The following is a 16,992-nucleotide window of genomic DNA, read 5'->3' as shown; positions in this document are numbered from 1 at the left end:
CAACTGGAACTTAAAAGAACTTCTAAGTTACAACTGAAGCCTGAAGAGAGAAGAACATAGGCTGAACGGCCTTCAAAATGGGCTTCTTTGACACTGCGCTCACCAGAGGGAAACAGCAGACTTAGAAATAGGCTGTGGTTCAGGAAAGCCACTCGCTTTGCTCTCAGGACTGGCTGAAACATACTGGTTTCTGTGGGGAATACTTGTGCCAGCTCTGAGTGGCACAAAAGGATCTCACATGGGGGGAAAAAAAAACAGTGGTAAGAGTGGCCTGCATCGGGGCGCCTGGGTGGCTCAGTGGGTTAAAGCCTCTGCCTTCCGCTCAGGTCATGATCCCAGGGTCCTGGGATGGAGCCCCGCATCTCTGCTCTGCTCTCTGCTCTGCAGGGAGCCTGCTTCCCCCTCTCTCTGCCTACCTCTCTGCCTACTTGTGATTTCTGTCTCTCAAATAAATAAATAAAATCTTTAAAAAAAAAAAAAGAGTGGCCTGAATTTCCAAGCCAACTTTTTTGGGGGAGGGAGGGGCGGTTCTTATGTGCTGCTGTCACTGTGCTATGCGAAATGGCTGCCAGAGGTCCTGTTCTGTCTTTCCACGATGCATCAAACGATGACCACCAGCACCGCAGAACAGCCAGTGCAAACCACTCCTGGGGGTGAGCAACTGTGGGTGCGTTAGGGGTTGGAGGAACCCTGTGTTCTCAGATCTCACTCTTGGGGAATGCCAGGCACAGCTGGACCAGAAAAATGCAGCACGGTCGGAGCGGGGGGGGGGGGTCCATGTGAGAGACTGAGTTCCTCAGCCTTGAAGTCTGCGAGTTTCTACCCCTAATTACTCGGAAACACTCAAAAATAGTCCCAAGAGCCTAATTCAGCAACACCAGCAGATGTAATTCATCTGTCTCATCCCCCCTTCCCGCCAGCTTCCATTCATTCCTCCAAAGGGTCGTTCAGCTCACTTTGACAGAGCCAGAGAAGCCTTCTTCCTTGTTGATATCAAGCGGTGCTGCAGACAAGACCCAAATAACTGATTACAAGGTGAACCTCACCAAGGCCTGAAACGCGGAAACCAAATGTCTTGGGAGCTGGGCACGTGAGTCGGGACACAAGAAGCAGGTGTGTCGACTTTTTCAAAAGTCATCTGGGCCTTGGTCAGAGGCCCTCACTTCCTACTTTGTGTGCCAGAGTCAAGGCCTTAGGAGCTGGCTCGCATTGTGGTTGAGAACCTTAACTTCTTCCAGAACTCTACTTCAGGGCCCAGCACTTGCTCCAGAGGGAGAGTTTGCACAGAAAGCTAGTCACACATGGCGAGTCCCCAGCATCATCCTGTTGGCTCTTGCATTAATCAGCAAGCTGTGAATCATCGTAGTATGTCTAGACTTGTAGACGCACCGGAGGACCAAGGAAGCAAGTGGGGTTTCTTAACCCCAGTCAGAAGCAGAGATAATGTCTCTTCCTGTCTATAGTCACTTCTCCGTTCCCTGCCCCATGTGTTGTCATGTCTCCAAAATACCCAGAAAGGACAGAAATTGGGTTCAACTGACCAAGAAAGTGATTTCTAAGTGCCGGCTACGCACCTCACTAGGACATCCAGAAACCCCAGCTGGCTCACGAAGATGACAGGCACCCACGTAGTCACTACGGCGCCTGTCTCGGACAGCAAACATGTAGCTCAGCCTAAGGCCATCTTTGCCTTGCACACTCATATTATTTGAAAACAAAATATTCTTTCTGATGAGGACAGGATTGACAAGTGTTTCAAAACTCAAGTCTTTCTTTTCTTGTGGTAAAAGTTGCCATTTGAACCATTTTAAGTGCAACCTGCCTCACCATCCATCTCCAGAACGTGTTCTTCAACCCAGACTGAAACTCTAGACCCCCGTTAAGCAGCAACTTCCCCTTTTCTCTCCCCCGACCCCAGGCATCTACCGCACTGCTTTCTGTCTCTATAAATTCGCCTACTCTAAGTACCTACGGGAGTGGACTCGTACAGCATTTGTCCTTTTGTGTCTGGCTTCTTGCACGGAGTATAATGTCTTTAAACTCCTTCACATAGTAGCAGGTGTCACAATTCCCTTCCTCTTTAAGACTACGTAATAGTCCGTAATACGGACGGATAGACTGTGCTCACCCATTCACTGCTTACGGGCATTTGGGTTCTTCTCACCTTTGGGCTGCTATGGAAAGAGCTGCTGTAAACACTGGTGAACAGATTTCGGTTCAAGGACCTGTTTTCAGTTCTTTGGGATCTATGCCAAGGAGTGAAATTGTTGGGTCATATAGTAATTCTATGTTTACATTTTGAGAAACTGCCATACTATTTCCCACACTGGCCGCGCCAGTCTCTATTCCTACCCATGGTGCCCACGATTTCCAATTTCTCCACATTCTCACCAGTGCTTGTGATTTTCTGTTTTTTTTTTTTGTTTCGTTTTTTTTTTTAAATAATAGCCATCCTAATGGGAGTCAACATTTTCTCTGTTTTCATTTTCCAGAGCTTGTTTTTGAAAGTGTGGCCTGATAGAGTGAAAGGGTCATGGAATCATTCCCACTGACTCCCACTCAGAGGTGGCTGGGGGCCTCCCACACCTTTCAAAGTTCGGTCACCTGGAAATATACGATCATCACTCAAAGCTGTGAACGAGGAGTCCACCTTCAGCTATTGGCCTAGAGAGTTAGCTGGCTTTGGCAAATTCTCTTCATGTACCACCCAGCCATGGACCCATGGAAAAAGTCTAGCTCCCCACAACTGTGCTCCCCTCTTCTGCTCAAAAACAGAGGCTGGCCAAACATGGTAGCATGCTACAGGGGGGATAGCCAGCTAGAACTTGCGCCTTTGGATTCAAATCCAAAGCCCCCCAGAGCAAAGCAAAATTTGGAATACTTTCTGATGAAATAGGCTATGCACCTTTTAAGCCTTCAAGGGCCACGTTGAGGCCAAAGCTGTGTGATAATTTCTTGAAGTGCCTGCTTCCCTTTTGCCTGGGTACCTAAGCTTCAACAGCCAAATCGAGCTCTGTGGGCTCGGTGTGATTCCCAGCGGCACATGTCCTAATCCAACAGGAAACTTTATTCACATGGGAGAAGGAACAAAGTATGGAAGAAAGAGAGAAACGCTGCCTCTTCACTGACTCCATTCTGTCTCAGAAGCCTGGTAGTCTACTGGGAGGCAGGAGTATGGGAAGGCTGTGCCGGGGGCACCTGTGCGTCTGCAGTGGAAATGGGATCTCTCTGGACCTGTGCATGCATTTTGACTTTCAACAGCTCCTTTGACTTTCAACTCCTTTTGATGGGAGGGACTCAAATGAGTCAACTCATGACAACAAAACACACACACACACACACACACACACACACACACACACAGACAAAGCATTATCTGTCACCGTGGGCAACAACTAACGAGATCCAACAGAAATCCAAACTTTTTTGACTCCTTAGAAAAAAGCAGAAACTTCTTTGGTGGTGACGGGGTTGGTGAGGGGTTTGCTTTACCCATAAATAGCATTCCATCCTCTGCCCACCCTCAAGTTCATGAGCAGCCGGCCAGGGCACACACATGGCCACGTTTAGCAGCAGGCCCAGATCTTGGGATTTGTCAACCCCCAAGGGAAAGAAGAGGCTAAAAGTACAAATGGACTCAGAAGAGGTTTCCTAAATCTGTGCTATGCGGCCATTCACGGGTTTGACAGGGAGTGGCTGCGGGGGATGCGGGAGGGAAGGGGGCAGGCAGAGGCGTCCCATTAGTGCGCATGCGCGGATCGCAGTCTGGCCCTGCATGCGGGGTGTTAGGGCCACAGCTGAAGCGCGCAGGCCCCCTGTGATTTTCCACTCACTCTAGACACTTCTTACGTTTTGCTAACTTTTCACTTGGGATCACAACAGCAGCTCAGAGCACTTCTGTCCTCTTCTACTCTCTGAAAACCTTCCCTGGTTTTACAGCAAGAAATAAGCAGGTCGTCTCGGTAAATGCCGCAAAAGAAAACAATTTCTATGCTTTGTTTCTAAACATCTCATTCTGAGCACCTCAGCTTAGCGAAGTTCATGGTTTCTTTTCAAGTGTTTTAAGGAGAAATGAGCAAACAAAAAACCCACAAAAACTTGATAGGAGGTTTCTGAAAATGGTTGTGTTTGAGCCTTCATAATGCAATCACTAAGCAATATAAAATTCGCTCTGTTGATCTCTATGATCGAGGCCTCTGACTGGGGGCTTTTTGCACCCCCATCAGCTTCGGCGTGGACCTCACTGCAGAGACAGAAAGTACCACCGATGATTAAAGGGTTAGTACTTGACAAGCAGTGCATTAAAAAAAAAATTCTGCTTTTTGAAAAAGGGACATAGCTTTGAGGTGGAGGATCCTTAATGATTCTCAGAAACCAGAAGAGAAACAGAAAGAAAAACCAGATTCTGGGTAATATTAGTACCAAGTTCTGAGTCTGCATTTCCCAAATTCAGCGCCCAGTGGAGTTTCGTTTCATGGCCATTCAGAGTGGTTGAAACGAAACTTGGTCAACACGGAGAAACCGGTCCCTGAATTTTCAAAAATGTATGTTATACTGTGTCTAATTATATTTCCTCCCAAAGCAGCTAAAAAAAGGTTTCCCCAACGAAATAGCATTTTGCAGCCCAATTTAGAAAGAAAGGAAAAAGTAAGCTTGTGTGTACAGTCGTGCTCACAGACAAAATGAAGATGCTTATTCAGGAAAAGGCTGCCCCATCTGGCAGAGAAGATGCGTGTAGAGCCAGCCCAGCCGTGACCCGGGGGGCACCGGGAACCTGACTCACCGCCCCCATCCTCCCGCGCCTGGTGACAGCTTGCCCAGAGGCCTCGGCTCTTGCACTGCAGCGGGACTCACTTCCGGACTGAAATCCGTGATGATTTGTTCCAGAATTAGTAAAAGACAAATGCAAGGAAATTTTTCTCCTAATAGGGGGAGCCCTATTAGGAGGGTTCTCTCCCAGCCCTTATCCTCAAAACAAGAGAAGAACTAAAGGAAACCAGTGAAAGGACCAGCAAGTCCAAGGTCACAGGTTCTCCCTGACAATATGTGGTACATCTGATTCCCGGGAGTGGGGGGGGGGCAGTATGTTAGCAGGAGAACTGTCACCTGCTTTCCAATGCTTATGAACAATTTGAGACTGGAAGGAGGCTCCCCAGGACCACCATGACTCCCAACTCTCCCTCTCTTTTTCTTAAATTTGAATTTAAAAAAAATTTAAAGTTTTTTTTTATACAAGTATAATTAACGCACTGTGTCATATTAGTCTCAAAAGTCACATAATGTGATGAGCACTGAGTTAACGTGTAGAATTGTTGAATCGTTACACGGTGCCTCTCCTGAATCTTTCTCGGGTGGAAAGTGGAGCCAATGTCACTTTGATAAGGAGAGACAGTTGTCTTGGTCTAGCCTGGTTTTATCATTTCTGTTTTCCATGAGGGGTCATGGTGCAAATGTAAAGATTTTAATTTGCAGTGCTAACCGAGACAGCAGTAATTAAAGGTTCTGCTCTATTGAGCAGGTGAGCACAGCCTTGGAAATTCAAACCAAGAGGAATCTTGAGTTTTGGCAAAGGTTCTTGTGGGAGGCTTCGGGAGTGGGTGTGAATGGTGGAGGGGAGGGAAGAGGAGGGGGGAGGCAGCCCTGCAGTTTCAGCAGGGGTGCTCCTAGTGCTGGCATCCATCTGGGGCCCTAAGCAAGGCTCTAAGAACACAGCGACGACAGGGGACACCCATTCCCCCAATGCCAGTGGCAAGGCAGAAGCAGCGTTTCTGCTGGCACTGGTGCTGGGTGACCAGCAAGGCTAGCCCGTGCTCGCCCTGCCACTGGCTCTCTCTCTGTGCCTCTCAGCAGCCATCCTGGGAGGGAGGGGGCAGCCAACGTTCTCCCCTTCTCTCCAGCCGGGGGTGCTCAGAAAGCTATGGCCGGGCTCAGCGGCTCGGCTCTTTCCTGGGGTCACCGACTCGCGTCCTCTACTTGACTTCTCTTCAGCCACCTGGCAAATGTCCTCCCTGACCCACCGCCCCTCCTCTGCCAACAGCTAGAGAGGAACCTGGACAGTGAGGCAGTCTAACCCACTCCACTGGGTTACTGGTGTTGTAAGTTTCAGGGACTTTCTAGAAAAAGCAGCAGCTAACATCCGTGGAGCATTTTTGTGAACCAGACCCTACGCCCAGCGTTTGTACCTCTAACCTCTTTTAATCCTTCCAGCAGCGCCATTAGACAGGGATACGAGTATCTCCAGCTTACAGATAGGGAGAGGGAAAAGAGCTTGCCAAAATAAAAAGTAACAGAGCTGGGATCGGGACAATAGGGATCCAAATCCTGCGTCGCCTTGAACCTGGCCTCAAGCCCAGTGCTGGGGCCTGCCGCCTGCCAAGCACACCCGTCCCCCACGGCCATGTCCCCTGCCCAGCGTCATCGCCCTCAGGCCCTGGGCTCTGGGGGTGCTACCACCCCCCCACGGCGGAGCGTAGCAAGAGGGCTCCCTTGAGGCGCCACTTCAGACCAAGCTGCCCAGACCCCCGCGGCTGGCTCAGCCCGTCAGGGAGGCAAGATGGCGAGTTCTCTCGGTTCACCCACTGTCTCCGTGACTCCTGGTGTTCACCGCTGCCGCGGCTAACGGGACGGGAGGCTCATGGGTAAAGGTAGAAATCGTAGCAAACCCCAGAGGTGCCTCATCCCGCCTTCCTCAAGGCAGGCTCGGTTCCCCTCCTGCCCTTCTCAGAATCTGTCCAAACAACGTCCTGGGCCTCTTTGGTCCATTTCTCCACAGCTGCCCCCTTCCCCTGTGCCTCGGCCTGCCTCAAGGATCAGATTTCGAGCCTTTTTGTTCTTATTCCAACTGGCCACCATCCACATCCCTCTTCCCCAGGACACTGCGCTCCCAGCTCTGCAAACCATGTGCACTGGGGGCCCTCAAGCTGCCTCCTCAGTGGCCCTGTGTGCATCTCTGAGCAAATGTAAGTTCCACTCACAGCGTTCAGACTGATTTTTGCGAGGAGCTCTAAGTTTTGGAAACAAGATTCAACTTGATTAAGAGCAGCGAGATGTCAGAGGCCTGCATGACACAGGGAGGCCATGACAATCCCACACGCCAGGGCCACTTGTCCCGACTCCAAGGGGAGTCCTTCTTTCATAATTCCAGGTCCGCTTTCCTTATCTGCAATTTCAAACCCAAAAAGCTCGAAAAGCCTATTTGTTTTGGTAAGTTTGGCATCGGAATTTATTTGGGGACAAAAATGGGTTGTGGACTTTGGGAACTATTCATAGTTTTCCGTAAGAATAAGGAAATGCTGCCCTAGGCTGCCAGAGGCTCACGTGAGACTTGGCAAAAGCACCATATTAGCTTTCTAAAGTCCCAAATGTTCTGAATTTGGAAATGCATCCGACCCCCGAGGCAGTCGATTCCAGCCCGGGGCCTGCACCAGCCCCGACTGACCACGAAGCGTGTGCCGCGCTCTGGGCTATTTCAGCTCAGAGGGGCTGAGTGATGTTGCTCCTGGCACAGAGCCGGTCAGTGGCGGTGCCTGGACTTGAACCCCCACGCCCTCGCTTCAGCCGCCACGCTGAACTGCCAGATGGCATATACTTTTTCCCTTCAGTGCAAACAAACGGTCCACCGAAATCACCGGAGCTGAGAGATTCGGGAGCCGGGCAAGGGGCACCAGGCGAGAGACCCCTGCCTGTGGGGTGAAGATGGCCAGTTCCCTTTTCCAGCGGGCCCGGAATTGCCTCAGTGGGGCTGAGCCCGGAACAGGGAGAACCACGTGGTCAGCAGGCGCCACAACCGCTGCCCACCTGCAGGTATTCCGTCCCCACACAGCATCGGTTTTGAGGGCCACATTTCAGGCCCCAGAAACGGGATCTGGAGACTCAGGGCCAAGAGTTAGTCTTAGTGATAGCAAACCGTCATTGGCAAGTATCTCGTGACGCGAGACCCCGTTCAAAAATCTTTAGATGTATTACTGCGTTTAATGTTCAACCAACCTGTCAGAACACTTCACCGAGGACTGGTCCCAGGTGCGGAGCTCTCATGAGGCATGGAGGAAAAAGACACGGGTCCTATCCTCCAGGGGCTGCCCTGGTCACACTCATCCGGGGCCCTCAGAAGAGAGGTCAGCCCTGACAGCTACTTCCCATAGGCCAGGTCCCTGGCCAAGCTGTCCTCCTTGGCTTCTCTACAGTAAGGGAGCCCGCATGGGAGATGCAAGTACCCGGGGCTGTCTGGAGAAGCTTCCTGGAGGGGAGGGCACCTTAGGAGCTGTAGGAGTGGGACAGGAGCCAGAAGGTGGGAAGGGACAGCCAGGCACAGGGAATGGCAGGAGTAAGGCCGCGAATGCAGAGTGGGCCAGTAACTATGAGCACTCCAAATGACAGAAGTCAAGTGCCAGGTGGGCCTGAAGAGCACCGAGTCTAAGAAGGCACATGGAGCCTCTGGAAACTTCTGAGCAATTGAGAAACACGGTCAGTTCTCTGTTATATGTGGTCGCTTGAAGGTAGTGTTTGCAGTGATGGCTGCTTTATTGGGGGAAACCACTTTAAGAGTCAACTCTGAGTTCAGACAAAGAGCCAAGAGGACCTGAACTCAGGGAGGGCTAAGGTCCCTCCCCAAAGGAGGGACCAGGATGAACAGCACCCTGGGTAGGCAGGCATCTGACATGGTCCCCAGTGACCCCTGCCTCCTGGTAGTCACACCTCATGTTTGTGTCTAAAGAACAGAATAGAGCAGAAGAGATGGGACATCATTTTCGAAACGAGGTTCTAAAGACAGTGACCTCTGACTTGCTGGCACTTCCTTTCCTCTCTTGCTGGCATATTCTGTCTTGCTTACTCAGATGAAACCGGCTGCCATGTTGTGAGGTGCTCTATGAGGAGGCCCACATGGCAAGCAACCAAGGGAGGCCGCTAGCCAACAGCTCATGAGGAACCGAGGCCTCAGTCCAACCACCTGCAAGGAACTGCTTCCTGCCAACAACCTTGGCAGTGAACTTGGAAGCAAAACCTTCCTGGTTGAGCTGGAGATGACCACAAACTTACGAGCGACTCACGGTCAAAACACCCAGGCGGGTGATGCCAGGACTCCTGGCCCACAGAAACTGCGAGGTGATACATGTGTGTTGTTTTAAGCAGATGTTTTGGAGTAATTTGTTACCCGGCAAGAGATAACCAACACAGGCAGCGAGTGGAGCACTGACGAGGACCAACTGCGGTCCTCACCACTCAGGAAGGACCAGCTGAGTCTAGCGGTCAGATTGTAGGAGATGAGGGAGAGCGAGAAATCACAGTGATTTTGGGAAGAGCACAGGCTCTGAACTAAGACTTCCTGGTTTCCGGTTCCTGCTCTGCCCCTGGCTGTATGACTCTGGGCAAGTCATTTCAACTCTCTGAGCCTCAGTTCCCTTGTAGAATGGAGACGCTAAGAGTAACTACTTTCTACGTACCTGTCCTTTTCATTTGGAGCCTGCTCAGCAGAAGTTTGCTAGGCCATTTCTAGAAGGCTCTGTGTGCAAGCCTTATGCCAGCAGGGACAAGATTTAAATTCTTCGGTGCAATTTCCTTGCATCCTGCAAAGTGTCTGCTAGCCCTGGGTGAGGGAACACGCCACGCGGCCCAGGGCAGAACCTTGCCTTCCCCGGGTCCCCTTCCCCTGGCAGCACCTTCTGGGTACACGTTTCCTCCCAGAGAAGTTAAGTGGCCCACACAGGAACTGAAACCGTAACACTGGCCTCATTAATACTGCAGTAGGACCACACGGAATTTGGCTGAAATAGACTTTTCCCAAGTCAAGTCTGGGCTCAGAGAGGACTAAAGCCACGTTTGCTTCCAGAGCCAGGCCGCCAATAGCATAAGACACGGTTCTTAGTTCCAGAACCAAGGACCGCCACCGGACATGAGATCGTCTTACCTGTCTGGGCAGAGAAGGCATGGAGTCCCGCGGCCCCAGCCGCTGAAAGCGCTGGGGCTGCTGCATCATCTGGTGCAGAAGGAGTGACGAGTGGTCAGGCTGCGGCGGCGGCGGCGGCGGCTGCAAGGTGGCAGTGGCGGTGGACAAGGCGGTGGTGGAAGAGGCCGGCGGTGCCTGCTGCAGGTAGTGGAGCAGGGACGTCTGCCTAGAGGTGGCAGGCACAGAGGGCACCTTTTGGGGGCCTGGCTCAGAAACGAAGTGCGACAGGGGCTTGGTGTTGCCGAAGGTAAAGGGCTCCGGGATTCCAGGGCCGGGGCTGGGCAGCCCCTGCTGCATGATCACGCTCAGGGTTTTGGATGAGTCGGTGGTCAAGGGCTTGAAGATGGTGCTCGTTGACTGCCGCGGCGGCGGCGGCGGCGGCGGCGGCTGCGTGAGCGGGTGGCCAGAGGGTGTGAGGCTCCGGATGAGGGAGCACTGCGGAGTGAAGGACTGCTGCGGCAGGCCCGGGCTGGAGAGCTTCTCCGGCCGGTAAGGGGGGGAGGGCCCCGCGTTGCTGGCAGGCAGGGCGGACAGCAGGTGCCCCGGAGGACTTTTGACCCCGGAGGACACCAGGTTGGCCAGGATGGAGCTCTGTGGGCTGAACTGCGGCTGTTGACTGAGCGCAGGGCTGGGGAGCTTCTCAGGAGTGTAGAGCATGGCGGGCCCCAGGGCGGTGGTGCCACTGGACGCCAGGCTGGCGAGTAAGGCATTGGGGGAGGCTTGGAAGGCGCTCCCGGGCAGGTTGCTGGACGCCATGCACGACACCATGAGGCTCTGAGGGCTGAACTGCGGTGGCGGTTGCGGAGATGGTACCGGGCGGTAAGACGGGGACATGCCCGGAGGCGGCAGGCCCGACCAGCTGGGGCTGGGCGCCTGCGGCCTACTAGCGGACCCCTGCTTGCTAGCCGCCAGCACCTTCAGCTGGTGGGCGTGATGCCACTGCGGCACCGGGACTGGGGGCAAAGCGGCCTGGGGCACCCCCGGGGCCTGGCTCTTGGCGTGCGCCACTGAAGAGCTGGGCGAGGCCCCCCGCTTACTTGGGGGTGGGATCCCATAGCTGATCCCGGCCGGGGAGTGCGGGACTTGAAGCGACGGCCCCGCCCCCGTGAGCTGGCTGCAACTGGAAGCAAACTCCTTGCTGCCACCAAGGCTCTCCAAGTGCGGCATATGCACTGGAGGCTTGGGAGTGGTACCCAGGGTTGCCTGCGGGTGTTCTAAGACCAGTGGTTCTTCCGGCTTGCTGCCCAGGATCTTCTCAAGATCGAGGTCATTCGGAGAAGGTTCTTGAATTTTTGTTAGTTCCTCCAGGAGATCTTGAAGTTCCTGGTCCACAGCTGGCACGCTGTTGGTTTTGTCGTAGTAGGGCCCAGGGGGTCCTTTCAGTCCCACTTCTGCAGCCGGAGGCACCACGAATGGCGAGCCCATGACGCTGCCGTTCATGGGATTCGTCTCGAGGGGTAACGAATGGCCCGCTCCTCCCATGGCCGTGGCACTGGGGTTCATCGTTAGCGGAGGAACCTGCAGCTCCACACAGGCCGTGCTGGGGTGGGCACTCGGGCCCATAGAAAGGGTAACGTCTTCCAGACAAGGCCTCTTGATTTTATTAGGGTAACCCCCATCAGCCATGCCTGGAAACTGGAAATGATCTCCTTCCTGTCTCCTTTTAACGGGTCCCTGTGGCAGAGAGAGAAAGAGAAAGAGAGAGGGAGAGAGAAATTTTTATAAAGCCTTGGCACATGAAAGCTAATGAACAGGAAACTTGCAAGATAAAACATCTCTCCATTTCGGGACTTGTAGTTGTCAAAACTATATAATACAGCCTATTTTGGGAACCATAATGCTGCTTCTTTGTTGCTGTGTTTCATGTAAACTGTCTTGTTACACTTCGAATTAGGCATTATGCTGTCTGTGTACCGAACACCACAGGAAGTCCCACAAAGGATCTTCTCTGCCCGCATAAGGGGGAGCTCAGTTCAGCTGTGTGGAAGCCATGGAAAGAACTGTGTCCTAGATGGGCGTTTGAAGGCACACTGCAAGGACCTGTCTCTAGAGACCCCCATTACTAAGAAGGAAAAGCCTAATGTAGACATTGAATTTTTAGGGTGCCTCCCTGTCTTGGTAAAATGCATCAGACTGAGGTCTGCAATGGGACCACAATAGAGCCTTTGGAGGAAAGAAGATCTGGCTGTGGGCTTTGGGGCAGCTGGCTGAGCTATCCTGTTTAGGAGAAACACAAGTTGCAGACCAATCATAGGGGCAAGGGCACCTCTATTTCTACACACACACACACACACACACACACACACATTCTGCTAGGTACATGCAAAAATCGCTTGGAAGAACATCTATGAGACCATTTGGAGCAGTCATCTCTTGGGGGTGACTGGCGAGGCCCTTTCTATGCTCTACAGTTTGCTATTGCTTGTTTGTTTTTACTGAGAATGACTTATAACAACCCCCCCCAAAGTATAAAGTTATCTAAATAAGAAATTCCTCTCTGCAGGTGCATCCTTAGGTTGGGGAGATATGGAACAACAGGAAAAGGACCCAATCTGCGATCTGCACCTTGGGGGAGCTGCTCTCCATTTATAAAAGCATAGACTTTGGGAACAAAGCAGTTAGTGATGCAGTATTTCCTACTCGTTCAAGGCTCCATACAATCATCTGTGGCTGTCATGTTAATGAGTGTGACCGCAAGTGGAGGGAAAAGTGAGTGGGGTGGTGGGGAGGAATGTGTGGGGAGAGAAGGACTTGGAAAATACCTCCATGCCAACAGGAGAGGAGGGAAACAGAGGACCCTTGAAAATGGCCCTGCTGTAAGAAATCCTACTGTAACTTTTGACTCCCCTGCAACTTAACTACTAACAGCCTACTGTGGACTGGGGACCTTACGGTAGCCTTGGGTAGGTTAACACGGATTTGGGATGTTCTACGTACTGTTATTAGAGCCTTACAACAAAGGGAGCTAGAGAAAAGAAAATGTTACTAAGAACATCATAAGGAAGAGAAGACGCATTCACAGCTCCTTCCTGTATTTCTCCTGAAGAAAACTGCCTGGAAGTGGAGTCATGTCGTTCACACCTGTGTTCTTTAAGGGGCAACTGCATTTCTCCTGAAGCAAATTTTTGTGTAAGAATCCCCCTGTTTAGCTATAGAAGTCTCACTGGGACAATTGTTGTTGGTCCTTTGATGTCTCTTCATGCTTGGCTCACTGGTGAGGGACGTGGGGTCAACATGTGTGGGTGGCCCCCGGCTAGCGCCACGCTGGCCGTGACAGTCACGACCGAGTGAACATCCAAAGAGATTCCCCCAGGGCTGCACATCTCGGGCTCTGGCACTCATCAGATTCCCCAAGACATATCCAGATTCCCAGCCCCCCACCCCAAATGAACTGTTTCACTCTCATCCAGAGCTGGGCGGCGGGGTGGGGGTGTGGGGGGGTGTGCAGGGATCTGAGTCTTTTTGAAGCTCCCGGGCTGATTCTGATGCTAAATGCCTCATCTCATTGATGCTGCTCCGAGATCCTGCGGCACCTAGTAAACCCTCCCTAACTCGTGGCTGCCATTACCATTGGGAGTGCAGCCCCGTCCTAGGAGAGACCGGGGCTCTGACACACGGGGGCTCTGACACCCAGGGAAGGGAAAGGTCTTGCCCAGAGCTGCTTGCTGGAGGGCAGCAGGGCCCAGAGAGATGCAGGCCCCCTCCCTGACCCCACAACTGCCTCTCAAGCCTGGGCTTTGACCCGCCCCGAAGGCAGGACACTGTCTCATTGCCACAGAAAGGGCTCCACCCACTGGAATGAGGGAACTTGCCTCCTTCTTTGCCTTTTCTCTGCAACATGGACAAGAGCACTTTGAGGGGCAACTCTGCCATCAAATCCACCTGGGGCTGAGGTTCTCGGGGTCGGCAAGAACGGGCTGGGCCGGGGGTGGGGGCACAAGAAGCGGCCTTTCCATTCGCCTGTGCCCACTCCTCCGTCCGGGAGCAGTGGACTCTGTCTCGGCCCACACCAGGGGTTTAGTAAATAGCAGCTGAATGAATCAATGGACAAATGAACCAAATGGCCTGGCGTGCAGGGGGCTCTGCTACATGTTTTCCTGGCCATTCATTCAGTCGGTCATGGGCCAGCCCACAAACAAGTCACTGAGTCCCAAACTGATTCTGTTTCATCGGCATTCTCCCAAGGAGTTCAGAAAATTCCAATATATTGAAAGTAGAAATGGATGAAATGGATCAATAAGGGATGAGTGGGGGCGGGTTCTAGCCTGGATCCCCTTCAGGGAACTCAAGCTGGCCATGGCCAGGCCCAGGGTGCTGCTGGCGAGGTGGCAGACTGGGATGCAGGTACCACGACGCTTAAGTCCACGTAGTTAAGGCGGGTGCGGGGGGATTGGGTGGGAGGAACGGGATGGAAGGGAGGCCTGGAGCAGACTCTATGGGTTCTTAGACCTTTTCCTTAGTCGTTGGTCTGCCATCACTTTGCTGGGACCAGGGTAGCAGGAGATGGGGGAGGACTGGGCATGAACACGAGATGCAGTAGCTCACAGGAGGAGCTGGCAAGGGGCAAGGGGAAGCCGTCTCTAACTCTTGAGGCCCGTGCATACAACTTTTCAGGCCGCCAAGCCAATGCTCCCCACTCAGTTCTGATGCTGGGACCTAGCCGGCTCCTCAACAGCCAAGTGGACCCTGGGGCGCCCCTATAGGATGTTGGAGGCTAGCCCACTGCTGGGGAATCCAGTTTTCCCAAGTGGGTGCCGCCCTGGCTGCCTGAAGTCGGCAGCTGGATATCTCACTGGACACTTTGGGAGGGTGCCTAACCAGGGGATGGGCCGGCCTTGTTGTCCCTGAGGGTACAGCAGTGTGGGGGGTGGTCCTGCCCAAGGCTCGGCTTCAGCGGGGGCAAGCGGGAGCCTCTTTGGTGCTTCCCTTTTTCAATGGACTTAAGAGAGACTTGGCTTTGTTGGAGGCCTCGGCCCTGTGTTTCGGGTGTGAGGCTGAGAGCTTTCAACAGCCAGCGCGAAGCCCGGCCGAGCCTGCACGAGGCCAAGGGAAGGGGGCTGCGTTCACGCAGAGGTGCTCACTGAGGCCTGGAGGTCTACTGACTTCTGCCCCTAGATAGATACATTTAGGGCAATGTCATGTTGTTGGTGGCAAGTCCTTCACGAAAGCTTCCAGTCCCTTCTAAACAAACCTTCCAGCTCTGCCCCTGTGCCATTTTCTAGTCTCTGTGGAGCCTACGGCAGCAAACTATTGGTCCCAGCTAGTAGCAGCCCCTCTTTCCTCAGGCCACATATTGTACACAATCCTGCCCACTCACTTGAGATTTTATATATATATATATATACATATATATATATATACATATATATACATATATACATATACATACATATATATACATATACATACATATATATATATATATATATATATATATATATATATAAAATAAGCAGATCAGGAAAAAAAAAAAAAAAGTAAATCAGTAGAAAGTGGCGGGATTTCCAGAGAGTACATCTCAACCTTCTCTTTTAAAGAAAACAGAATGGGATATGATTTGCTTGTGGTCACACAGCTAGTTAGTGGACAAGGACAACAGGACAAGGATACGGGTCCACCTGTGTTAGACCCCAGGTGTCCCGACTTCCAGCCTGAGCCCTCACAGGTCAACCTTTGGTGGGGGTGGGGGGACAGGGTGGGGAGGGGAAGTGGGGGAGTTCCCTGGCATCTTTTAAAAAGGAATGGCCATCTCTAACCCCATTTCACAAGCAAACTGAGCCACGGATGTGATCCCCACAACCTTATGAACATTCTCTGAGATGCATTTGAAAGCATGTGATGGCTTCTGCACCCCTTAAATAATGAGAAAAGTAAGGCAACCCTTTTGATAGGGGCCAAGGTCAGCTCTGTAGTCAGTATTATTTCTGGTTCCGTCTGAACAATGACATGGTGATTCTTTCCTTTCTCCATTTTTAGTCCAGAAGGACAAAAAGGGCAAAAATTTCTTGGAAAAGGTCTAGATTATGAGAGTACAGTCTAGGTTATAAAATGGGCATAAGAAGAAAAAGGAATATGATATATGTATGTGTATTTGTGTGTGTGTGTGTGCGTGTGCGTGTAAAATACATAAATATATCACTCTTCCCCAAGAAATCTAGCAGGCTGTTATGAACCCTTCATTTTGAAACTCTGACCAGTGGCTTAACATGGACACCAACATGTGCACAGTTCTTGAACAGAGGAGAACAGACCAGAGGAGGCTAAAGGTGACCAGGAGGCATCGGTTCAGGGAGCCTCATTTTCCCGGCAGAGGTCGGCGGGCACATAAGGCCATGAGAAAATGGTCAAAAAGGTGGCAATGACCATCGGCTTATTAGCTCCCCCCCCCTGCCAGCTGGTGGCTCCCACAGGTCAGCCTGGGCCAGTCTGCTGCTACTTCTCTCGGGCTCTCTCAAGCACGTGTGACTCCATGAAATCTTTCTTCCGCACAGTTCTCCATTTCCGGAGCTTCCAAGCGTTGGCCAGCTACATTAGCTCTCAAGCCCTTGGAGACAAGGATGGTCCCTAGCAGACCTGCTCAGAAGGAAGGAGTAAAGACATTATTGGGCATGAGGGAGGTAGCCCCAGAATGGATAAGACGATGTTGCAGCCGAACTGAGAGAGGATGGCAGGAAGGGAAAGGGGGAAGAATATGTCCCGATCCACACGGGGGATAAGATTAGGATCTGCGTGTATAGTGCATGTTTCACTTGCATGTTTGTTTTTCAGAAAGATCTCCTCACAAATTGAAACTGACCTTTTGGTAGCTCAAACAGGATTTTCAGCATTTCCAGAATTGCAAGGCATGAGGCTTTGGACAATCCCATGGAGGCTGGGAGTGCCAGGGAACCCTGACTGCTGACTGGCTCCAAGAGGAGTCAGTTTGTCTCAAGCACAAATCTCTGCTAATAGGTGGTTTGAAGCAAGAATCTCAACCTCCAAATGGGGAATCTGTTGGTGTCCTTGCCTTGCTCTGAGCCGGCAGATACTGTAGCCTTGGCCCCTGACGT

At 52.0% G+C, this 16,992-nt stretch overlaps 1 protein-coding gene across 3 annotated transcripts in view; it reads right to left on the bottom strand.

Moving 5' to 3' along the window:
• MAMLD1 (mastermind like domain containing 1) overlaps nt 1-16,992 on the bottom strand; it is a 109,625-nt gene that overhangs the window by 25,241 nt on the left and 67,392 nt on the right. For all 3 annotated transcript variants that reach the window (XM_044235296.1, XM_044235294.1, XM_044235295.1), the window contains exon 3: nt 9,905-11,617. In XM_044235296.1, the coding sequence (XP_044091231.1) occupies nt 9,905-11,617 (1,713 nt within the window). The remainder of the gene's footprint in view (nt 1-9,904; nt 11,618-16,992) is intronic.

Source organism: Neovison vison, chromosome X (genome assembly GCF_020171115.1).
Source record: "Neovison vison isolate M4711 chromosome X, ASM_NN_V1, whole genome shotgun sequence".
Taxonomy (NCBI): Eukaryota; Metazoa; Chordata; class Mammalia; order Carnivora; family Mustelidae; genus Neogale; species Neogale vison.
The sequence above is the reverse complement of the archived record's forward strand: the minus strand, read 5'-3'. Positions and strand labels throughout refer to the sequence as shown.